The sequence below is a fragment of the Notolabrus celidotus genome, chromosome 17 (assembly GCF_009762535.1).
Source record: "Notolabrus celidotus isolate fNotCel1 chromosome 17, fNotCel1.pri, whole genome shotgun sequence".
In the NCBI taxonomy this organism is placed as follows: domain Eukaryota; kingdom Metazoa; phylum Chordata; class Actinopteri; order Labriformes; family Labridae; genus Notolabrus; species Notolabrus celidotus.
Genome location: NC_048288.1, coordinates 8,541,243 through 8,566,546, shown reverse-complemented (window position 1 = coordinate 8,566,546; position 25,304 = coordinate 8,541,243). Strand labels below are relative to the sequence as shown.

General features: G+C 43.8%; 1 protein-coding gene across 7 annotated transcripts in view; it reads right to left on the bottom strand.

The window, feature by feature from the left end:
• Positions 1 to 579: 579 nt before the first annotated feature.
• Positions 580 to 25,304, bottom strand: part of eya1 (EYA transcriptional coactivator and phosphatase 1) — a 63,780-nt gene continuing 39,055 nt past the window's right edge. For 4 of the 7 annotated variants that reach the window (XM_034707016.1, XM_034707015.1, XM_034707011.1 and 1 more), the window contains 11 exons: positions 21,998 to 22,080; positions 21,275 to 21,461; positions 20,021 to 20,163; positions 19,219 to 19,302; positions 15,848 to 15,937; positions 7,086 to 7,144; positions 6,825 to 6,985; positions 6,520 to 6,634; positions 6,106 to 6,227; positions 5,289 to 5,389; positions 580 to 2,680 (listed from right to left, as the gene is read on the bottom strand). In XM_034707016.1, coding sequence (XP_034562907.1) covers positions 2,600 to 2,680; positions 5,289 to 5,389; positions 6,106 to 6,227; positions 6,520 to 6,634; positions 6,825 to 6,985; positions 7,086 to 7,144; positions 15,848 to 15,937; positions 19,219 to 19,302; positions 20,021 to 20,163; positions 21,275 to 21,461; positions 21,998 to 22,080 — 1,226 coding nt within the window. In that variant the 3' untranslated portion in view covers positions 580 to 2,599. Of the gene's footprint in view, positions 2,681 to 3,750; positions 3,932 to 5,288; positions 5,390 to 6,105; positions 6,228 to 6,519; positions 6,635 to 6,824; positions 6,986 to 7,085; positions 7,145 to 15,847; positions 15,938 to 19,218; positions 19,303 to 20,020; positions 20,164 to 21,274; positions 21,462 to 21,997; positions 22,081 to 25,304 lie in introns of those variants that run through there. The other 3 variants (XM_034707012.1, XM_034707013.1, XM_034707010.1) reach the window with 2 other exon arrangements.

The window sequence follows — 25,304 nt, the reverse complement described above, 5'->3', positions numbered from 1 at the left end:
CCAAAAACTTTTGAACTTTTTTCTTTAAATCCCTCCTTCTACCAAAGAACCTTTTATGACGTTACTTTAATGATATTTTACTTGATTTAAATTGTTTTTAAAAATATTTTAAATTAATTTTAAGTCTTTAAATATATGTTTTATGTTTTGATCCTGTTTTTGTGGGATTTTTTCACCTGCCTGTTTAATTTTGCTGCCCATGTTACGCACTTAGAAAACTAATTTTTTTTGCTCTCAGCAAATGAAGCTATTAAAATTTTTAAGCTTTAACAGATGTTAATGTGCATTAAAAGAAAGCTTAAACATGAGCTCAACTTGTTAAGAACTATGAATTTCAAAATTTACAGGTGCAAAAGTAATCAGCTTATTAAGCCTTATTTAAGCTTGAAAAGTTAAACTTAAAAAAGGCCCAAAAAAAACAGTATTTTAAATTTGAAGTGCCAAAAAATACATCTTTAAAAAATTAGCTTAAAAAGAAAAAGTCCAGTATTTGTCACTTCTGAATTTGTGTAGATTCAAGTATTTTAAATATTTGATGTATTATGTTCAATGTAATGTTAATAAATCAGAGGGGTCAGGTAACAGTTCACAAATCAGTTTTATTAACTTAAACACAATCAAATAATAATGTCAAAAACATCTGTACACATATTTTGCAGACACAACAATCTTTTGCGTTTCACAATGAGGCCCGTGTAGTGTAAAGTATTTCCAGTTTGCATTTATGATTGCAACATAATAAAAAAAGGCGTGCTGTATGAATCTATAAAACATTTCCCCTATTTACCTACCATTACCTTGATCTAGCAGCAACATGTAGATTACCCCTTCCCGAGTGTGGGGGAAGAAGCTGTATGAGAAGATGGAGGAGGAAGAGGAGGTGGGTGGGTGTGGGAAGGTACGAGGACTCCAAATTGAAACGTAAAGGCCGACAGTGATCATGTGCAAAGGAGGGAAAATTAGAAACACGACGAATCGGTCTCTGTTTAAGAAATTCACAGTCGATAGCACATGTCCTGTATGTTCACAAACCCCTCAAAGCTATAGTGGCTTTACTCTAAATGTTCATTATGGTTTCCACATCCACAGACGCTGAAGCATTATAAAAAGAGCTTCATGTGTTTCGGCGATTTCAAAGAGGGACACAGAACGTTCAAATAAAAACACTACATCATACAAAATTACGCTGGCTGTACAAGAGTTGTTATAGCGCTTGTATAAAAGATAATAAAACCTATTCAAGCCTGCTTTTTTAAATATTAGATTAATTTTAATTTGTTGTTAAAATGGCTCACTTCCTTGCCACATCTAAAACCCTTATCAGAATTAAGTTTGCTTCCAGATTTACGGGGTCAGGGCTGCAAGCTGGTGAAATGTGAGGACCCAAGTAGTGAGCTACCTTTCTGAAACATGTCTTTAAAATCTGAGTCTAAAAACTTGCAGTAGAGGAGACCTGTGGTGACTGAAGTTTCCTGTAAGGACGAGAAAACATCACAGAATCAGAGGAGAGCTCATTGACACTTGACATCCATGCTTTTGGTCTTGACAAAACAATTTATCACAAAATCCCATATCTACATATTTTTTTACTGAACAAAACTCCAACACATCAACACTTTGAGGCATCACACATGCTCCTGTGCGATGGGATCCTTTTATTGTTTTTTTTTTTATTTCCATGAAAAAGCGTTGCCACCTTTCAAGAGCACGTACCTAAATGAATATAGGAAGGAATAGTCCAGTGATTACAAACTTACACACACAAAAAAAAGATTTCCTCTATACACGATTGTCTCAGCATTGTAAATAAAGTTTTTAGTTTGTCTTAAATTATTAGAAAACCCCCTTTTTTCTTTTTGTTTTCCCACAAATGTCTTCCTCTCGCTGTGGTTGTACTTTGTCAAAGGCACAAGTCTTTTTATCATCGAGGTACCTTCTTGGTGGAACAGTGCCACCCACAAAGTCTCCATTCATAAATAAGAAGCACAGGACTCCCGGGTCGACAGAGGAGCAGTCGCTTTGTCTGTCTGTCTGTCTGTCACATGACAGAGAAGTCAGAAGTAGGCAGACAGATAAGGAACAGGTAAAGGGGAGAAGGAGGGAGCTAGAGGGACAGAGAAGTGTCACCACCAGTAGTCGTGCTCCTGTGTTTTTCTGTGGCGAGGCCGTCAGTAGCTCTGCTCCCCTCACAGGTGTGAACCCTGACAGAGTCCCGGCTCAAACGTGGGGCCGTAAAACACTTTGACAGCTTCAGAAAGCGGCCGATTCACAGTAACCAGGGCAAGCAGCTGCAGCGCCGTAAATTCACCTCTCTCCTTTGCTTCCAGATTCAAAAAAAAAAAAAAAAGTTTTAGGTTAAGACAAAGTGTGACCGTATGTCAGCACATTAACCGTGTGCTCAGCCTCGTTTTTTAACTCCCCGTCCTCCTCTTCTTCTACTCTTCCTGCGGAGTGGAAGACGGACGCCAGGCAGCACAGAGGAGGGGTGGAGGTGGGTTCTGCAGGGTCTGCAGTAAGCATGGGATGGAGCTGGAGGGCGAAGGTGAAAGGTTGCAGGGTGTTGCTGAGGCGGAGCCGGGCGTACAGAGGTGGTGTAGTGCTACAAGTACTCCAGGTCCAGAGCATGGTGGAGGGCCATGAGGTCTGAATGGCTGGAGATCCTCCAGTAGGGCATGTTGTGCTACAGGATGAATGAAAACAACAAATTATGACAAGTTGTATTCTAGAAAAACAAAATTATATTTGAATTTTTATGAAGAAAATGTCAACAATCTGAGAGCATAGCTACATCTTAGAATTATTTTTAATGTTACACTGTGGTCAATATGCCCGTCTGTTGTTGCTCGTTGGGTTTGAGTTTGTCATGCTGTTTTTAGTTTATTTTTGGAGCATGTTGTACCTTTGAGGTTAATTTGGAGAATTTTCAGGACAGTGTTTGTCATTGTTTTGATTGTTGTGATAATAATAATCATACCTTTCTTTAAAACAGGCATATTTGTTCACTCACATGATGCTAAAAGTGCTAGAAACGTTATCCCTAATATCCCTTTAAGTTACATTTACAATGAGGGAAAAAAAGTAAGATTAATTTGCGATTAATCAAAGGTTAACTCTTGACAATCATGCAAATAATCGCAATTTATGTTTGTGAATTACAAGTGTTTGAATATTTGTTTTTAATTACTTTTTGGGGGAAATTTTCAGACACTTTAAAGGTTAAATTATTGCCAGAAAAAAGAAGGATAACAATAAATATTACAAATAATTAATTAATTCTGAGTCTGTTTTAAAACTAACAAGACCTGTTTAACATTTTTTTTTCGCACGCAGCACCAAATTAATATAGCTCCTGAAAATTATATTTATTATATGTTTATTTCACAGGAACATTTCTAAAAGGATTGTGATTTTAATTTCACAAATATGTAGATTTTTTACTTTGTTCATCCTGTTTTGAAAATGTTTAAAATTGTTGCATCTTGCAGACAGAAAATGGGATTCAGTTCCTTTTTTATTTTAACATCTTTTCTTTTTTTCTGTCATTTTAAAAGCATCATTATGACAAGACAAAGACAGACATAATCAGAGTCAACATTACAGACAAACCATCTTAGCATCAGCGAGATGTGCATAAACAGGATGCCTCTCATAGCTAATAAACACAATGCATGAACTGAACTTTGTCCATTCACCAGGAGAACCTTATTTTAATAACCTGACTCTTCACTGGTGTATCAGTGCAGCCAAATGACCTCCTCTGTCTGCCTCCTCTCCTGCACTAACGTGTACTTTTATCCAGACGTGGTCTTCAACCTGAGCAGAAATAAATTCCCCTCAGAGTCATTTGAATGAACCTCCTGCCTGCCTGTGTGTGTTTTTTAGGACAGTGCAAATGAGCTGTTGTTCCCGAGCCGAGGACGGGGGCAGAAACCTGAGAATCAAAGAGAATGAAAGGAGCCTGTCAGGTAGAGTCCTCAGCTCTTCGCTGTGTGGAGCCCATTACCCCCCCACCCCTCCTTTATCAAAGGTACGGCCTCTCCCAGGCATATGTTCCGCTTAGGAGAGCCTGCACTGACCCTTAAAAAGCTCTTTGCTTTTTGTTTTGTAAATTGTCTTTCCTTTTAAGTTTAAAAGCTGCAGATGCTATCTCTGCCTCCTCTCCCAGGCAATGGTAATAACTGAGAGCAGAGTTGTTGCAGGTTTTTTTTCCTCTCTTTCAGATGAAGGAATGAGCACTGAGAGGACTTTTGGACTTTTGCTTTTGTAGTTCCTCACACTGTCACATCTGATGTGTGCCTCCTGACGGCTGAAATTGTCATGTTATTTCACGTCCTCTCTGATGTTGACACAGAAACCTTTTACCGCATGGCGTGTCGTGGGACTCACAGCACTCTATCCTTCCATCAATGTCACACTCCGACAACTCAAGACTGAGTACAAATATTTGCATCTTTTTCCACAATCATCCCTCCAGACTTTATTCTCAGGGTGTGTTTGCTTTTTCATAACACAGAGCTATTCTCTTACACACTTATCCAGGGGAAAGGTTGCTACTTCTTCCCAAATCGCTGCCTAATCACTCTTCATCTGTCCTCACGACTCCGTCATTGTTTACTGAGAAACAGGTGAAAAAGGAGCTGGAGAGTTTTCAAAGGAAACTTCTCGTCTTCAGCCTGACACGGTGGCGTACCGACACTGACAGTGAAATACGCTCTGATTCATTTCTAATGAATATGTTTGCTGTGTGCGGTGTTTAGTTTACATTCAAACTTGGCAGAAATACTGAATGTACAAATATGGAAGCAACAGGTACCAAGAGAAGTTCAGCATGAGATCCTTCTTGTACTAACAAGCAGTAAATATTCTAATTCTATCAACAATGGTTTCAGACTCTATATGTGCTGTGTTTCTGATGTGCCTCAAAGGGCCTGCCTAGCATTACACACACAGCATTCACGCTGCTCAGGGCACCGAGCAGGAATATATAATTATGCCATCTCTCCCCTCCCCTGCTCTGTAAACCTGAGCTGGCAGAGGAAGAGCGCTGATTACACACTACAGACTTTCTCTCTTGTACTTGGTCGCGCTATAAGAGGATCAACGAATGAAAGAAAAGTAAGACTGTTGAGAGGCCGAGCTGGAGCAGTATGGCGGGGATGTTTTGTGTTCTGTGAGCATTCATCGTGAACTCCTGACCTCCTGATAGCAAAAACAAGCCCAGACATCCTCCTTTCTTTGAGCTCTGTGTATTTCACACCAAACGAGCCGATGTGTACACAGCTTCTTACCTTTTTTGAGCCTTGCTCCTCTTCCACACCGTCTCCGACAACAATGTAAACAACTTTCCTCCCGAACCTTTGAATTACTCTCTCGAAGCAGCTCTCCTTCCCTGTGGAAGAGTCGACAGCAGGATGTTAGTGGAGTGGATGCAAACAGACGCACACGCACATAGATCCCCACTAAACTTTAAGTTGATTCAAAGGCAGAGTGTGACAAGAGCCTCTTTAAAAACACCACACATGCACAAAACAGAGCAGAGTAAACACTCTGAGCTCAGCCAGGAGATGTGATAAGATCAGGCCAAAGATAAAGCCAATCTGAAAAGCATTAACTCTGCCCTCCTGCTCCTAAAACACAGGACAAATGCACTTAAACCAGTTAAATCACTCTTGCATGCTGCAGGGTTTGGTTAGGAGGACCAGTGTGCTTAACGCTCCGAGGAACCCCGAGCTACACTCAGCTCCAACAGGGACTAAAAGTGGTGCAGGAGTGAAGCTGGATGTTTATTTTGCATTTGAAACAGTGAAGAAGGGAAGGACGGGAGGAAAAGAGAGAGAGGGGGGGGGGGGGCTGTTGCTGACAGAAATGTGTAGAAGTGGTTTCATATGCAGAGACCGACTGAACAGGAGAGGCCCAGCTCCAGGAAAATAATCCTAGGCTGATTAGGAAGAACATCAACCCTCTCCAGTGACTGAATCTCCCACCCAATCCACGCCTCTGTCCTGTCACTTAGGAAGCATGTGTCTGATTTTTAAACTCACCAAGCTAAAGTAATCAGTAATACCTAAGTGTGTACACATCACACATTTCAGGGGCGGTATTCACCTATTTTGGTTGCACTATAAATATTCTCGATAGGAAAGACGATTCCCAGGCCATAGAGCAGCACCTTAGCCAAGGCAGGGATGAGCTGCGTGGTGGTCACCAGGATATTCACACAGTTTGACCTTCAGAGGAGAGAAAACAGAGGAGAGCACAGAGATTACTCTAAATCACTCTGAGGGAGGACAAAGAAAACACAACGTGCAGGAAATCACATGTACATTTCAAACCTGGGAGCCACATCTATTAGCTCACTTATCTTTCAAGTCAGACAAGAAAATGCCCCCAAATGACAAATTGCTGCATTGGTGTTTTCTTTAATAGCTCAAGAGTTTGGAGTTGACTTATTTACACCACATGTGTGTTTTTAGAAGTGCGGTATGGGACTGGGTACAATTTTCCTCACTGCAGTCCTACCTTGAGTGGATTAATGTTAGTGCTTTCAGTGCCAGTGTTAACCAGGAGTCCGTCAAGGCTTCAATTTCTGCTCGCAATTGCAACCAGGCTTCCCTTTTGGCCGGGCCCAGCAGACCTGAAACGCAGGGGAACATTGTTTGGGTTGGACCTGCGCTTCAAAAATACCACTGAAATTTTCAAAATCTAACCCTGACCGAGTGGTGTGTGCTTTGAGAACACACACGTGAACACGCGCAGACTCTCACACATAATGATGGCACTGCGCGTTTCTACTGGACAGATCTGTACGCAGCATTGGGGATTACCTCCGACGTTATTTTTGTAGGTGGTGTAGATTTCTTTTACTCGTCTGTAGCGGAAGGCCAGTTTTCTCATCCAGTCCACGCCACCCCGCACGCCTGTGGCCAGACACAGATTGGCACTGGTTGCCGCTGCATGGAAACCGTCAGCGCCAAAGTTATACGTACTGAGAGGAACACAAAAAGACAGAAACTGTCAACACAGATTGCACAAAGTTGAAATCAGCGAATGATAGAGTTTGTTTTGGCTGCTGAAGAGTTCTGTACCTCAGATCCTGGCCGTTGTCATCAGAGGACACGTCATCGATGTGTACCTGGTCACATTCCTGAAACACATTAAACAAATAACTTGAGTAACAAAGGATCTAAAAACTCTTAGAAGGTTTTCAAAAGGACGTTTTTTTTTCATCTTAAAACAACATATTTATTCAGGAATTTGTGCTTTGGCCGGACATCTCGGCCGTAATCCCTCTTCGCCTTGACTTTCTCTATATCAACCCCCCCATTTTTCTTTCCTCAGCAGCTCTGTCCAAACACAAACTAACCTCATCATCAGTGGGAAAGGACTGCTACCACTAGAGGGGTCCAAAGATATGCACACCCACAGACATAACCAATTAAGTCTCAATCTAGCAACTCTAAACACTCCCCAGGTTTGAATCTGAGCAGCTATTCTGAAAGTACTGATATATATACAGACAGTAGAAGGATGTATGTGGGCTCACTGGATGTATAAAAAGCCTTGGCACTAATGGTCTGTGCATGTGCGTGTGTGTCTGTGAAGGAGTGTGTGCATCTCCAAACATGTGTGCACACTCCTCTCCCCCTGTGGGGGTGCCGGGCTCCTCTTGGAAAGGTAGAGGGATTCTGCAGCTCTGCACTGATTCCACCGGTACACGGTAACACAATCCAGACTTTCTGGTAAATGTAACCTACTAGAAAAATTGAACCTGATGCTAACCGCCAATGAAATTATGACCTCTGATTGCTGCTGCGCCACACACCAACACAGCCCCGGGGCCAGGCAGCCGGCAAGAGAGCTCAGGAGAAAGCAGACTGAAAATCTGTTATTAGTTTTCCATTTATAGGAGAGCGCTAGTGCCTCCCCCTTCCCTCCCCCCTCTTCTCTCTGCCCTCTCAGCCAGAAATGTGAGGGAGTCCTGCATTGGCATTGAGATCAACACATTGCACATAGGACTCAGCAGAAAAACTAGCTAAGCTTATTTTAGCTAAATCTGGAGGTTACTAGCATGTAGCGTCAGACCGGAGATGAGTGAAAGGCTTTAAAACAGACATGAAAATGAACTCACAGCTTATTTAGAGTGCATAATAGAACATTTGAAATCTTGAAGAGCTTCTCCGGAGAGCTGCACATTTTAAATTAGTTGTTTATCCTACAGAAGTCGGTCTCACCTGTTTGAAGTTAGGAGAGAAATAATAATTTCTGGTGGAAATTGAAATTAGCAGGAGAGAATTCCTTCAGCCTCAAGTTCGAAAAATCCCTCCCGATTTTTTAAGCTTTTTAATTAAGTTTCATCCGGTTGTTAAGACACCAAAACACAGAAAGGACTTCCTTGTTTTAAGTCAATCTAACTGATGCCAAATGCTGACGTTATTGCATTCCTCTCTAATGCCGGAGCAGGGTAAGGGTAAGGGCTTTGGACTGTAAACCTTTTTTATTTTACTGGTTCCCCTCTGAACAAATTTTTCATCTCCCTGGATTTGTGGGGAGAGGGAGGGTGAGAGCGACGTGCGGAGAAACTCAAACCAGCTGTTCTTTAACAGAATTAAAATCTTGACCCCCAACCCCTGCTCTAATGCAGCCATTCTCTCGCCAAGCCTCTCCCAGCAAGCCCCGAGATCCAAAGAGGAAAAGACTTTGACCCCGTAACCCCTGTCCCCTCCTCTCCGGGGCTCCGGCACCTCGATAAGGAGGGGTGGAGAGGTGGAGATGGAGGAGAGCGGCGTGTGAAGGCAGGGGGAGAGAGTCCAAAGTGACCTCACATGGAGAAAACGTTCCAGGAGATGGACTGCCAATCGTAGACGGGCTTTTAGCTTGGCTGGCTTAATCTGTTTCCAGACACTCTCCAGCAGATCTCTAATAGTCCAAGAAAGCAGCAATTTGTCCCCGCCTGAAGATGTGCAGCCAAAACGCTCATGGGTAATTGATATTCACGAGTTACCCCAGATCCTAGAAGTCAAGCCAGACGTGTTGGTTTGCTTAATTACTTAACTAGAAGAGGTATGTTTGTTTGTTTGAGACAACAGAAACAGCAGGCTGGGTTAAGCACCTCGTAAAGCCGTCTTTTAAAGAGCTCCCTTTCTGGTGCAAGTGACTGAAATGCTTCTATTCTACAGTAATTACCTGCTGATGAACCACAGACAACCAAAACCACTCAGCTCAACTTGTTTGCCTCATCACGGGATAATTATACGCTGTCCTCTTGATAACAATACAGAGACGTGTTTATTCTTCAACCGTCATGTGTTTCTTTCGGACTCTGACAGCAAGCATGGATCAGAACAATGATCAAGGAGCGATATTACACAAAGCGTTAATTATGAGACTTCAACATGATCTAACACATAAATATGTGCAAGTAATAAAACTGTAGTTATTAAAACTGCTGCTGATTATGAAGGATTTCACATGAACTCTTCCAAATCCTCAAAGTTAAACAAGAACAGAGCGTCTGAATATTCAACAGCCAAGAAAAATACCACGGTTTGAGTTTGAACACCTTCCATTATATTAATTTTGAGAGAAATTATGATTCTAATTTAACAGCTGAACTGGCCCTAAATACCTCCAGTTTCCGTGTGTGTGTGTGTGTGTGTGTGTGTGTGTGTGTGTGTGTGTGTGTGTGTGTGTGTGTGTGTGTGTGTGTGTGGACGGGGGCTGCGCAGACTCCAACAATTACGGCTCCCAGCTGGTACCGGTATGAACCTCTGCACCGGCTTCCTGGGAGGACTGGGAGAAGCTAAAGGAGGAGGTGGCTGTGGGTAATGTCATACAGTAACCCTTACACGCACTCATTAGGAGCCACTTCTGAAGGCCTCGTAAACACCACAGAGGCATGCACGCTGCAGGTTAGTCAGTTAAGTACAGTCGTATAGTCGAAGTGGATAAGATGGAGAGGAAACCTGTGGGGTGATGAGTTTTACTGACTGAAAGCCTGAAAGAGAAAATAACATCCTGCTTTTATTTTGTTTGTGTAACACACACAGAAGAATGACAGAACTTCAACGCAGTGCTACTTTGAGGGGCAGCCTGAGAAATTTCGTAGAACCTTTTGAACATCTCTTTTCCATCGAATCCCCCCGTTCTCCCCTCACCAAGCAAACAGTGGTCTGACTAAAACCTACAATCACCGCTAACTCGCACCAGATGTTCCTACTGTACTCAGGAGTGAAGACCCTCCACCAGAAGCCATCACAATTACTCCTTATGCAAACACTACGTCGCTCTGTTAAATTCATCAGCTGCCTTCTCTTCTTTTATCAGAGTCCTCTCAGCCCTCAGACCGTCTGCATCTGTGCAGAAAAAACACTAAAACACAGGACTCCTCTGCTTCAGGATGCTCCCATCTCCACATCATTCACTCTCTCTTCCTCCCCTTGTCTCTCCGTCTTTCCACCAGTCTGCTGAAAACTCCTCACTGTAGAGGAAGTTATCAGAGCCCTCTTTGTTCCTGTGGCGTCTGTCATTAAGCAATCAGTGATGACGGCCCGAGTCTTCCTGTAGCCCTGGAAAGAGCTCCGAGTGGTGACTGCAGCAGTCAGAGCCCGGGGGAAGAAAGACGTGGCGACTCACAAATATGTGTTGCCAAAACACAGAGAAGATGGAGCCATTTAAACTCTAGGACCTGTCTTTCTCATGAAGGTTGAGGTCACCATGTAGACAGTGTCCACTCTTTGTCATCTAGCTCACTCCCCCTCTCTCAGGTGAGCTGTCAGGGTGGGGGTGGGTGGTCAGGTCGGCACTGTGAGCGATAACAGCCGTCATCACAGCATTCCTCGTGACCCTGCAGGCTAATGCCATGTGAAAAAGGCTCATCCATGGTTCGCAGGTTCTCAATACCGCCACTCCACCGGCAATGGCTGTCATCCCCCCCGCGGTCTGTGACCCCCAGCAACTTCCTCCTTCGTTCCCACCACAGGCACCCCTGTCTGGGGGGGAGAGGAGAAGGGCGGGAGGAGGTGGGGGGCTGTGATTACCTGGGGGTCAAACACAGGATGTGGGTAACAAAGGGAGAGTTCTTCAAGCCCACTTCATTCCAATCCACAATCTGTGCTTGAACAGCCACGGAATTCAAACAGCGGCGCCAAACAAAGCACAGGTACAGAGTCGTCCGTGCTGGTTTTACAGAAATTCACACGAGCAGGAGGAGGGATCCAGAGGGAGCAGGAGAGCTCACAAACAGTCTGAATCCTAACAAAGTAGTCTGAAAAGCACTCGTGCGGTGAGTGGAAAAGTTGGAGGAGACAGAAGCACCCTGCAGGTAGGCAGTGAAGGATACTAATTAGTTATGTGTGATTGATGAGCTGCTTTTCACTTTCCTATTCATGAGGTTGCAAGTCCAAACCACACCTGGAGGAGGGCGACATTAAATACAATATCAAATCTCAGTCATTTCAGCGTTTTCCCTCCTTGAAATTGAGAGACGGTTCATTCTTGCCAAGTGGACCAGTGTTTGGACGAATAAGTGCAAGCTTCTCTTCTTCTCTCCTCGGAGCACGCTGGGCAGGTGCTGTCACTCTGCCTTTAATTCAAGAAATACTCCTAAAAATCATCATTTGTCACCAGACAGTAATGCTATATTTTCCTCTTATGAATCGTCTGTGAAGTGTGCAGCAGGGTGGGGGTGAGGTGGAGCTCTTTGGAGGGAAGATTGACAGGGTGGCTTTCAAACCTTCATTTTCCCTCTGTACTTGTTCCAAAACACATCAGTAGTCCCGCCTCGAGACGTGATGGAGTTCTGTCGAGGAGCATGACAGAAGTGCTGCATCAGTGGCCAGGCACATGATGAAATACCCACATCAGTGAGCAGACCTAAAGAAGCCCATCTGACCAAATAAACTCTGTGTGAAAAAGGCCTGTTTAAGTTCACTGCATTGAACATGTGAAGAACAGGAACTTCAAATTAGGGGTTTCATAGATTTTAACCGGTGCAGATCTTGTAAGTTGGGATGGAGATTTTGGAATTTAAACAAACACATGTGCCAAAAAGCTGCAGTGTTAAATGCTACCCTATCAACTCAACGACTGAATTTCCACATTCAATGAAAAGAACAGTCAGCATTATGTTTTACCTCACTGGGAATAAAACCACAAAAATACACTTTCAAGGAAAACACCATAAAGCTACCAATCATGTGGAATGGCGAGTACAGGATCTGACTCTCTACGGTGGGAAATAAAACCAACAGAACGCTCCACAGTAAGAGGCTCTGGAGGGCCGTTTCAGCCACGAGGAAAAAGGTAACCATGCATTTCACAGCATCTCTCATTAACAGGCGGCCGCTGGGCAAGAGTGACAGAGGAGGTTTCAACCCTGTGACTGCAGGCTGGGAGCCATAAAAGGCAGCAGCTCGTGGTGTCACAAGGTTAGTCCACAGGTACATGAGTGAGAGAGTAAGAGTTTGTGGGTGTGTTTTTGAATGTTTGCATGGCATGTGTTTAAATATGTGTGTGTGTGAGTGTTTGGTGTCCATGTGCACAGCAAGGAGGCATCACTGGGCTGATTTAAAATGGTCCCACCTTTAGAGACCTTTCCCCCTCTCTCCCTGTGAGTGCATTGCCCCCGTGCCCTTTATCCTCCAGACAGGGAGGGTTGTTTTCTCACCCAGGGAGAGGGGGAGACGTCAGCCCCCTGTACCCCACTGAGAAGAGAGCACAGGAGGCTCGGTCAGTGAGAGAGAGGCCTCCGGTTCCCACATACTGCTCGGCGTTAACGCACCTACAGTAAACTCACACCCTGAGTCACAGCAGAGCTGTCAGTCTTCTCAGTGAGCTCGGCCTCAGTGGGTTTCATTAAACACATCACTACAGTCCATCAATATAGTCCATGCTCAACCACATGACAGAGAGCACGCATCAAGAGGAGCAAACCTACAATAATCCACCCATGTCCTTTTTCTGTCTGAGAGTAACTCTAGAAAAAACACAGATTTTAATTTACAGTTAAAAATGTTGGTGTTTATAAAAAAAAAAATATATATATATATATATATATATATATTTTTTTTTTTTCCCCCTGCTGAGTGTTATTTTTAATTATGATACTTAAAGACAGCTGAGAAACATGTGGTGTGTTCTTTGTCTGAAGATTGACAAACTATGAGATCTTTCTAAAGAAATTTCCTTTCGTCTTCATGGACATCGTGTTGGCTTTTCGTTTGTTATAGCTGTTGATTTCTGTGCATGCACGTGTCTTACTGCACGGTAAATTTGTGCAACATGTTGCTGTTCTTGAGTCAAATTTCTTAGATTTTTGTTTATCCCAGAAGCTAAAATTAAATCTCCTCTATAAGGAAAATGAATAAAGAGGAGATAGTGAAATAGGGATCCTGCTTTCCTCAGTGAGAGCATATTTGTAGATAAAAAAAGTGGCTGTGTTGTTCTTTTAAAGGGGCATCAGGAGGATCAACCAGGATATTTTCAAGGAACTATTTAGGAAGGGTGCACTTTTTCTGTGATGCATCTTTAGGCTAACAATGAAGGAAAAAGAAAGCACTGATCCAGAAAAGGGTTTGAGTGGAAAGAAGGAGAGAAGGAGAGAGAGACGTAGGGGTGAAACTGATCCCTGTTGACCCCTTCGGCATGCCCTCTTTCTTTTTATGACTTTCCTCTGAATCGTCACTCACCAGCTCTATCAACACGGCCCAGCCTCCACTCTCACACACTCTCTCTATCTCTCACACACACTTGTACACATTATACACAAGAACAGAGTGTTTTCTCTGGCTGCTGCAGGCTGAGCACAATATTATGCTTAATTGTGATGTTAAAAAGCTGGTACATGTTAAGAAGGTCTGTGCATTATTGTGCATTCAACACAAGCTAAGTAAAATGTGAGGGAACAAGTTGTGCATTTCTGAGTTCATATTTAATGTTCTGGTGCAGAGGCTGGCAGAACAACAGTGTTAAGACCTAGATGGAGCACTCACACACACCACTAAGGCCACTAACTCTGCACCTGTGTTTCTGCACAGCCTCTGGGGTCTCCCTTTATGGCTTCGACTAAATTAGATGGACCATATGCATTTCTGCACATGCTTAAATACATAACTGCTGCTGGCGAAGGTATTTATAGTTGGACTCTATTTAGCTGTATCGGAGATGGAGGACTGTAAATCAGAAGACAGGAAACACAACTGGTTAGGCATTGCTGAGAACTGGCACTTAACACTCGGAGTGGCCCAGCTCATTTTAAGAGGAGAGATCAATACGCCTTCAAGAGAATGTCGCTCCTCCTCTGGTGTGATTGTTAATGACAATCTCTGCAGCGTCTGCAGAGACAGCTTTACATTAGATGCTCTGAAGAAGCTTGCAGCAGCAGACCACAGATTGATATTTAAGTCATAGAAATGCTCAGTTTAGCTGAGGAGAAAAGTCTAAAGCTTTAAAGTGTCAAAACAAAATCTTATAATTTTGCTGCTGAGATAGAGCAGAAGAAACCTACGTGTTTCATTTTTACTTAATTCTATAAGCAGCCTGAGCTGCCAATTCGTCTGTGAGCGGTTCCATCACACATGAAAAGAAATCAAAACACGGGACAGATGTTTGGGCAAAACCACATTTAAATGTCGTCACAAACTGCCATCTTTTCACATGATTGGGGCAGATCTATAAAATAAAGTGCAGCTCAGACGAATTCTACACGGCCAGGGCATAAGGAAATATTTAACCAGCCAATTGCAGCCAATTAACTTTGATCACAATGACGGCGTTTGGAATCTCAGTCACTCGTCTGGGAGAGCATTTTTCTCTGTCTCTCTGTCTCCGTTTTTTCCCCTCCTCCTTCTCGGGTTTGTTTCATATAACACAGCCGAACACGGTGGTGAGTAATGAGACTTGGCAGAGGGGCTGCAGATCTCTTCACACTTAAGTATCAAACAAAACATTTCCTCTACTGTGAGGTCAGCAGAAAGCAGGACAGCGAGGGGAGAGTGCTCGGACGATGGGATCACATTCAGCATGAGACTTTGAGGAGGAGGTAGGGATAAAAAAAAAATCCCTCTGACAAAAAGTGAAATCCTCCAAAGATAAAAAGACAGAGCGAGGAGCATGAAGAGATAAGTTTGTGTGTAACATTTGTGGAGCAATGATAATTAGCGTGGTTTGAAGTCTGCACTAAATATGTAGGAGAAAATGTGACACATGCTTACAGTCTGAGCTCTCCCCAGAGTAAAGTAGACACTCAGACACCCCAGCACACACACACAATCTCAAACACACACTCCCACACCAACACAAACACACACCTCCCTATCCTTGATCCCTCTATTCCTGAGCCCCAGGGGCAGATTTTACACCAGCCGTACATGAATCAGGGAGGCAAAGAGGCGTGGGAGGGGAGACGGCAAGGGATTTCATGCTGTGACAGAGGGGTCTGTGCTGTGGGTGGACAGCGACACCACGCACACACTGTGACACGCACAGACAGACAGACAGACAGACAGACAGACAGACAGACAGAGCGGCCACAGAAACACCAGAGCCTGACAAATTGAGCGGGGAGCTGGGAGTGGGGGCAGGGCCGCTGACCCGGGAATGACGGAGACTGACAGCACATGTAAAATTCATGGCATCCCCTGGGCTCCAAGGTAATACTTCACCACTACGGGACACGATGATTGAGAAACAGGCGTCACGCTATCAAAAGACTGTTGCTGCTTTTACTACAAACTTAGCAGACTCCTCTTACACTCCTGTTTGAATATATAAACTCCTCTGACCACATAGATCACCATGAAATGAAGATAAAGTGCAGGAAAAGAAAGTGACGACACAGAAACCGACGTACCTCTAAGTCGTTGAAGAATAAGTGTGTGTCGGCCAAGTTGAAGATCATCTCCTCCATCCTGAGGCCGAGTGATACAGAGGTCGGCGGATCCTGAAAAACAGACAGAAACGATTAAATACCTTCCTTCTGCACACCACTTTTTTTCCATTTTGAAAGAGTTCAAGTGGAACAATAAATAACGCTGTTCCCTCTTAGTCACTCAATTAACGCTGAATCCCTTTTAAATTCCTCAGTGGGCCGTTCCCATAAAAGAAGACATTAGGTGGACTTGAAAGTTTGGGCCTCCGTTTACGACCCTCCGACAGGGACCAGAATAGTCATCAGAAATGCCACAGACTAGAATGAATGCAGTAAAAGCATGTCTCTTCTCAGGAGGGGCGGTCGATTTAGAAGAGCCGGGGTCACAGGCTCATCGTAAATAGCCCACTCTCAGCATACTTATGCTGGTGCATCATGTGACTGCACACTTTTTCCCCAAGCTAAACACACTGAAGTGTTTTATACAAGCGTAAAATATTTAATTTCCTTTATTGGCATTTATAAAAAGTTGCTCAAATCGTGCTGTCTGTCAGTAACGTGACACGTGCTGTAATGGTGATTAGGTTGCACAGTCTGTAAGATAACACCTGAGAGGAGTGAGCTGCACTTTAAATAGTTCATGAGTCCGTGACAATGTGTGACATTTATCTTTAAGAAGATGATGAAATTGTAAAAGTTGTTTTTTCTCAAACACATTTACAAACATATAAATACTGTGAGTTTCTCAGATTAGCTGAATTTGTCTCTCATATTCTCCTGTCGTTTGTGTTCATGATCAAATGAGCATTAAGCTTCTATTTAAATACATTTGAGTGAATAAATCAAATGCACAGACTTGCTGAGATTTTTTTCCCTGTAAGTTTGAATTTGTTTAATCCAAACTATGACTGGCAGACTGTCTCCTGAAGCAAAGGATGAAAGTTGTAGTTTGTGCAGAAGGATTTCCTGCAGCTGGTCGAGACGGCATTAGGCAGGACCAGAAGCAGGGATTACAAATGTAAACCACCTGAGGACACACCTGAGCTCTCTCCTGATTAGCTGTCACACCTCACAATGCTTATGTTTTCACTAAAATGACAGGAGGACAAACCACACAAGTAGAGCTCAATCCCCACTTCGAGCTGCTCTCTCCTTCCTCTTAACCTCCCAGTTTGAATCAATCTTTCAGGCAGAATTCATCAAAAATAATTAGACTCCCACATCAGCAGAGCACCACCTCCCGCTCTCCAACCTCTGCTGCTGCTGCTGCTGGGTGATTTAGCACAACGGCTCAGTTTGGTGGGAAAGGGCACTCTTCTCCGGTGTGAGTGAATCCTTTCCAATTAAATCTAAACAATCAGTCAGTGAGGGAGTTAAGAATACAAGCAGGCCAGAAGGCCAAAGTGCTGCTGCTGTCACTGCTGCAGCACCACCTGTCCCGAGACGTCAGTGCCATCCACAGGGGCGCCAAGTCCCCCTCCTCCCCCTCCTGAACCCCCTTACCAATAACAACCCCCCCCCTCCCATCCCCACCCACTTTAAGCTCGAGCTCTGGGCAGCCCAATAGCAGCACAGCTGGCCTCAGCCATCAGCTTTATGGGGGTGAGCTGCCTTGATGCCAATTAAAAGAGCTGATAAGAGCAGCAGTGTGTTTGTGTGTGTGTGTGAGAAAGAAAGAAAGAGGGGAGTGGGTGGGAGGTCAGAGGGAGGGAGAGAAAGTGTGGATGAACACACACTCAGATACACGTCTATTTATACGTCCATATATAGTTAGTTTATAACTGTGGGAAGGGAAAAGTAGTTTTAAAGTCTTTGTTTGTGGACGGAGATGACAGGAATGACAAAAGGAGGTGTGTGTCTTCACTTTCTCTTCTCTGAGGTAGTTGAAAGATCTGAGTTTCTGATAGCGTGCTTTGTGGTTGCTCTGACTAACCCTGCCTTTCCTTTAAAAATGAGATATTGTCAGCAGGTCGCAGCATGGGAAGAAGAGAAAGTTTGGTGGAAGAAAAAGGGAGAACAAAGGAGAAAAGAGAGAGTGAGAGGGACTCTAGCGGCTGTCACATCCTATATGAGCTCTGATGGAGCGGGCCCTTATAGAGTCAGGAGCGTTTCCTGTTCCAGAGGAGCACACTGGGGACCCTGTGTGTGTGTGTGTGTGTGTGTGTGTGTGTGTGTGTGTGTGTGTGTGTGTGTGTGTGTGTGTGTGTGTGTGTGTGTGTGTGTGTGTGTGTGTGTGTGTGTGTGTGCATGTGTGGTTGGAGAGTCCCTCATCACTCGGCCACAGCTCCCTAAGCCTTAGCTCTCTCTTTACCCAGCATGCAGGGCCGAGAGTAAAGTAAATAAACAGTGCAGGGTCGCGGGGCAGCCCTCTTTCACCCCAAAAACAAAACACTGCCCCCATCAAACACCCCTTCATACCAGAACAAAGGCAAAGAGCAGCGGCTGCAGACGCTAAGCTATCCGACATATGAGGAGCAATATGTCATTTTTGACTTCAAACCCAGACACCTCCGAGCCAAAACAACCGCTGATTAGAGGAGCTAGCCTCGGACACAAACGCAGATTCATCCATCGCCTTCAGAGTTGTGTATTTGTGATTATTTTTGCTCATGTGTACTCAATCTAAATGGGAAAATATTAGTGGAAGCAGCACTTTGAAGGCTATATAGAAACCTATGACCCCCACTGAACCATGAGAATAGGATTCTGCCTTATTTCCCAAATTGTTTGCTTTGAAAGTTTAAATTTAGAGAAGCAATTTACATGAGACAACAAATATCGGAGCCTGGAAAAGTAAACTCTTCTTCTTATGAGCACACACAGTGACATGGGAGGCAGAGTGACCTGCCCGTGTGATAATAATATATGTTTGTGTGTGTATTTATACATATGTCATAGATTTCAAGTAAATCCTAGTTAAAGCAGGTTTAAGGGAACATTTGTGCTCTACATGTGGGCTTGGTCTCCGGGGAGATCGCGGCCTGAAAAGGATGGATTGAGAAGCACTTAATTAAACTAACAATGTGGCATTTCTGAAGGAGAAAGGAACACTTAAGATGTGTCAATAGACATCCAGAGTGCAACTGTTGTGAGCCCCTGCAGCCGAGCCCCGTCCGGCCGCGCATAGCTCCAACAGCTGCACAGAGGACTCAAATACTTGCCAAGCCTCATTGGACCTATTAAAATAAGAAACAATTATCTGTACATTGAGTTCTGCTCCTTCTCCTCACTGTGAGTGAAATCTACCCTCTGCTCGATTTCCCCTCTTTCTGATCCTTTTCTTCACTCCTTGTAATATTTATACGTTTTGCTGATAAAGTACACAGCTACTGCCACAGTCTAATGTCACTCACCCGTCCATATCTGTTGGCATAGGAACCGGTAAGCAAGGAATGGAAAATGATGATTGTTTCATCCAGGTCCCAGATGAAAACTCGCTGCAGGGATGAGGGGATGCATGGAGGGAGAAAGACACAAAGAAAAACAGGGAGGTAAAAATCAATGGGGCACTCTGTAGGGCTGCAAGGTGATCCTCCTGGTCAATAGGCCAGGAGCGTGTGTTCATGCGCCACAGGGACCGGGATCCATTTGCTTGGTTTGGTCACCGCAACACTCTTCCTATCACTCCACCGCACGCTTTCCATCTCCTGCCCTTTACATTAGAGTAATCAATAGTGACAAACTAATTAACTAGATATGTTAACATGCAGTGATGTCAGTGCTATAATGGGTGCTATTAACCTTGTTCAGATTCATATGGTATTAATGAAGAGCCCTCTGAATTACCCGGAGATTATCCTGACATATGGTCACTATCAAAGAGTTTTATGGCCTCATGCTGCCATTGTTACTCACAGCTAGAGTCCAGGATTTGATGACTAAATATATATATTATTCACCTCAGTGATGACTCACTTAATCTCATGGCTTATTGTTAATTCAGGAGGTATACGTGAGATCTTTACATAAGTTCAGTGGAGTCATATATTCCACAAACCATCAATAATGCATTTATCGCTAAGGAATCAAATATTTAAGAATTAATGCCCATCAAGTGTTGAAGGCAGCGTGGCAGCAATATAGTAAGTGGATTAGTGTCCGCAGGCCTCAGACAGGGCGAGGCCGTCTGTCGCCAAGGTAGCGGGCTCACCCTACCTCAAGGTCGGAGTCAGGCGGCGGTGATGGGTTGTTGTTCCTTCTTCCCCGGCCACGTGACTTTCCATCCGAGGCCCGGCGCAATCGATCCGAATCTGAATCTTTAATGGGGGTTGATGGACTGTGGATGGTACTGTACTCAGCTGGAAGGAAGGAAAGACGAATAAAAACCGATCAAAGATGAGCTGTTATCTGCTTTTAGAAAAGAAGTTTGAGCAACCGATCGTCTTGATGAAGGACAAAAGTCCTTCAAAGATTAGGGATCATGTGGGCCAACAGGTCAGATGTATTGAATCGAGTATAAACTATACCCAAAGCTGGAAGGGAATAAAACTGGATACAACAAAAAAAGATGACTGAAAAAAGAAATATCTTAAGAGGCACTAAATATAGATTCATCCACAAGCTCTAAGACGTGGAAACAAGAATGAGGCTGTAGATAATTTGTCTTGGTCTATTTGAACACCTCCCTTTAGAGGTCAGCAATGTTCATCTCATCAAACACTCAAACACTCTGGGTGACTATATCTCTAAGTATGAGAAGGATCTTCTGTGTGATGGGCTCACTGATGTCAAGTCCTTTATTGTGGCTTAATGAGAGAGGATAAAAAAAAGGCAGGTACCTGTAAGAACCATGCATAACCTACAAGGCAACATTTGCAAAGAAATGAGGCGGAAGATGCAGAAGAGGAGGAGGAAAACCACCTTCTTGGGACAGTTTTTGACCAACACTGGCTTTTAGACATGATGTATGCGGATTATTCCCAAGCTCAGTTGTGCACAAAAGGTGTTCTTTTGTCTGTTTAATCATGTTGTTTGTTTCTCTACTGACATCAACTGAATGAAAATCTTAAAAAAACACGAGCTACTGTCTGCCATACTGCTTCTATAGACGAGGTAACAAATCACAAGCCAACTATAAAGAAAATTGTCTTTATCTAAAACTGAAGACAAAGTAAATGTTTACATGTTGAAGCTTAGTGTCACTGGTGATGATTTTAAATGTAGTCATAAAATTTAACTTACAGATAGAATCAGTGCTGAATTGCCAGAGGATGCATTAATGTCTCAAACAATCATGGTAATTTGTACACCTGATTCCTGTCTTCAACTTTTCTCACATTATGAAGTAACTCACATCTGAATTCGGACAGATGCTGATGTTCAGTTTTTGACTCATGCTTTGTTATCAGGAGCATTTTCAGCTCGATCAATTTTTATAAGGCATCCCGCTGCCTCAGGTTTGTTTCTCACCTGCCGGGTTCTCTGTGAGCGCCTGGCTGGTGATGGCAACGGGTGGCTCCTGGAGGGTGTAGGTGGTGGTGGTGGAGGGCGTACTGGGGCTGGTGTTGTTACTTGTCATGTAGGGTGAAGTGTAGGGTGAGCTGTTGTAATACTGAGCGTACTGCCCCTGGCCGAAGGCTGGGTAACTGGGGTATTCCTGTGGAGAGAGAGGGAGATGGAAATGGTTTAAAAGAAGGGATGAAGAGAAGCTGAGTGGAGAAACATTAGAGATAAAGAAATGTATAACGAGGAGGTTTGGATCAAAAAGGTGGAGTGAAAAAGAGGTAGACTCCAGGGGGAGAAGAAAGAGGTTTGGCAGAGTAATGTGAGATATGCCCTGCACCAGTGCTGCTACTTTACAGCGCAGATTCCAAAACATAAATGCAAACACATGTCTGCTCTGTCCTACATCTGGACAATGATCTGTCTTCTTTTTTCTCTTATTCCTCTGTGGCATAAGACATTTGTGTTGGAGGAGGCACAGTAGTTAATCCTGCGTACAAAGCTTTTGACATCCTGAGTGATTTATGTTTGAATATGTCACGGATGAAATGTAACATATTGGGTATGCATGTTTCATAAAGATTTCCAGGTTGGAAAGAAGCCTCTAGTTCAAACTTATATGAACTGATAGCTTCATACTGATAGCAGAGAGCAGAAGGAGAGAGAGAGCAGAGGGAAGTGTAGGGATACCTGTTGTGTGCTGTTGAAGCCGGTGGAGTTTGTCAGGGAGTTGTTTCCTGGGTATAATCCTGACGTTGTTGTGAAAGTACTTCCTTGAGGGGGAAATAAGAGACATTCTGGGTTAAGTATATACAGCCTTATATACAAAAAAACATTAAATCTGTTGTTCAAGTAGTGGCAGAGCTAAAATGGGACATTGTTCAGGGGAAAAAGTTTGTGAAACAACTCTTTGCGTTGTGGAACTGAGGGAGGCCTGAGGGAGCACTCCAACAGCGGCCTTATCTCTCTCCTCTTCCTTCCTTATCAGTGATTGGATCAGGCCTGGTGAATGACAGAGGGGAGGCAGAGGAGGGAGAGGGGTGGACAGAACCTTTCTCAAGAAGTCGCTCCAGCCCTCACAATGTTAGGAAGACAAGAGGCTGTTGTGTGTATGCTACTGGGGGGCGTAGGAGAAGAAACGGGGGTGTGCATGGGCAGTGTGGTGCGACAGAGATGTATGAGGAGGGAGGGCTGAAGTCCATGTGAGTAACAATGAGCGGGGAGGGTTAGCTGCAGAGATCCTGCGCCAATGAATATGTATGTGTCTCTTTTCACTTGCTCAAAGGATGGTCCTCCTGGGTAATTAAATCATTCAAAGGGGTTGATAGCATCTAATGACTTAATAATATACATGACATGAGCTATAGCAGCGGTGGCCCCCGAGGGCAAGACTTCTCCCTCTCTCTGGAGCAGAAAATCCACCTGTACTGTCATGTCAGGCTGGAGGAGCAGCTTTCAGGAGATCACAGAGCAGCAGAGAGAGAATAAGCAGAACTGCACCATTTATGACATTTATGATCACTTTGAAACAAGCTGTGCACTCTTATTTAGAGCTGCTACTACTTTTTAAAACCTTGACAAATCTCACGTTAAATACGAGAGCTTCTATGACTTGTTCATGTTCATCTTTAAAAATAAAAAGTATCCCTTAAGTTTGACAAATGTAACTGCAAAACATTACAGACCTAAAGTTCAGCAAAAAATACACTGAAGTAAAACTGATATACCTCTTTAAAAAAAACAGGCTGCATATTTGAATATGAATTCATGTGACTGCAGCCACATCTTAGCTTATAAAGAGTTTCTAATTGAGAAAAAAAAACTCTGTATTAGTCAGTGAATGAATCTATGAGTGTTTGTTTAATGCATATAGATGATCTTAATGAAGGGAATAAATATCAACATCACCATATCTGATTCACTGTATCTGCAAAAAAAGTGACTGCAATTTTTATTTTATATTTGTGCAGCTTTTTGTAAGCTTTATCTTTATGCACGTAAACTATCACATTTATTACCATGTTTTATAATAAGCTGTGACAATGCTAAAGCTTTTGATATTTGTTGAAATGAATAACAGAATGTTGAGGACCTCAGTTTTATCATGAGTAATGAATTCAAAAAGTTTGAAAGCTCATTCAACCTGTACAATCATGCCGCCTGGCTTTAATGATACATTATTTATTCATACATTCCTCCAAAAAGTCAAAAATCATCTTTGGACTTGAGTGAAAACGAAGGGGGAGATAAATGTTATGTTTCTAAACGGGGGCGTAATTACACCTTTGTTCCTACAGACAAACAGAGAGAGCTCCTTTCATCCTGTGGTCATTGGCCCCATCAGGAGGGCCCTCCCACACCGTGACAAACGTGAAGCAGCTTTTAGTGCAGGCGAAGGATCAGGGCAGTCTGGCGAGGGGGAACATGAAGGGTACCGTATCAGAGAAAATACTGGTGTTTAGCCTTGTCAGTTAGCAGTGTACCCAGCACTGTGGCTAAAGAAGAGAAACAAACACCTCCGAGCTCCCAAGATTACTATATCCCATAATTATTTGTGCAGTTTCTCACTCCCTGCTTCCAGCAATGACACACACAGCAGATTTTTACCTTGTTCTCCATCCATGCCTCCACTGGTTATTTTCACCAGAGCTGCTCTCTCTCTCTCTTTGTTGTTTCATTTGATATTTCAAGGCCTGCAGGGGGAACTTTAAAACTTTTCCGTTCTCCGCTGAAAGTTCAACATCAAGTGAAAGTCTTGCAGAACAATGAGACAGAGACCAGGAGGAGTGAGGCTGCGAAGGACAACAAATTAGCCTAATGCACAGTTCAAAAAGTCGTAAAAGCTCCCACTGGCAGGGTTGGAGGGTTGCTGCGTGGAGAACAAGGAGCCACATAAAAGCCGAGGGGACCCTTGCTAGCCGGGCGAGAATGAGCCCATGCTGTTGGGAGTGGTGGAGCTGGTTATATTCTGGGGGGAGAGAGAGGGGGTCGTGTGGTTCCCCAGGGGGCATGTTTTCTCTCCCTCCCCCTGTCCTTGCTCCAGTTAGTTCACTCACTCAAGAGCAGACATCATTCCTCCTCCCCTCCTCTCCTCCTTCCCTCCTGCCTTCTGGCTCCACAATTGGAAGTCCATTTGCTTTGCTTGATCAGTCCCCTTGCCATGGGCTATGTCTATCATCAGTGCACAATATTTGTAGCAGAAGTTTGTATGCCCCACTTGGGAATAGGCTATCAACTCCAGATGGGCCCTGCTTTTAAAAAAGACGACTTCTTCAGCTCGCACTGAGACAGAACGCTGGAATCCAATTATTCACCTAATCAGCATCTGCTCAGTCTGACTATCAGAGAAATATCTCCTCATCTTCACACACCTCCGATGCTTGATGCTTTTTTTTCTAACAATCCATAAACTGACACAAGGGACTGCACACAAATATGCCTTCATGATTTGAGCTCCATGGCATCAAGAATGAAAGCAAGCTGCAAAAACATTAATCTAATCGTCCTCTGCCTTGACAGCTGGCCACAGGGTGGTGGCAGGGACACGGACGGAGAGGGGGAGTATCAGATGTGTGGAAAAAAAAGAAGGGGTCTTTGGTAGGGACACCCGGGCCTGAGGGCACCGCACAGGCAGATCAATAGGCCAGAGAGAGTAATGATGATGGTGTGGCAGAGGGCCAGAGCCACAGTTAGAAAAATTCAAGGCCAGAATAGTGGTCAATCTGTCATCTGACAAGGCTGTCAATTACTAACACACTTAAAGCTACGAGGGGCATTGGATAAACAGAGATAGCAGGGGAGCAAGGGAGAGATAGAGAGAGACGGAGGGCTAGAAAGAGACGGAGTAAGAGCATAATACTTGGAAGATGAATGGGCACATAATACTGTCATCGTGAGTTAAACCACTAAGAGCAGGATAGCAGCTTCTGCATTCTGCTGCACATGCTCCCTCTCTTGTTCCCTTTTCTCCCCCCCGCCTCTCTCTCTCGCTGCCTCT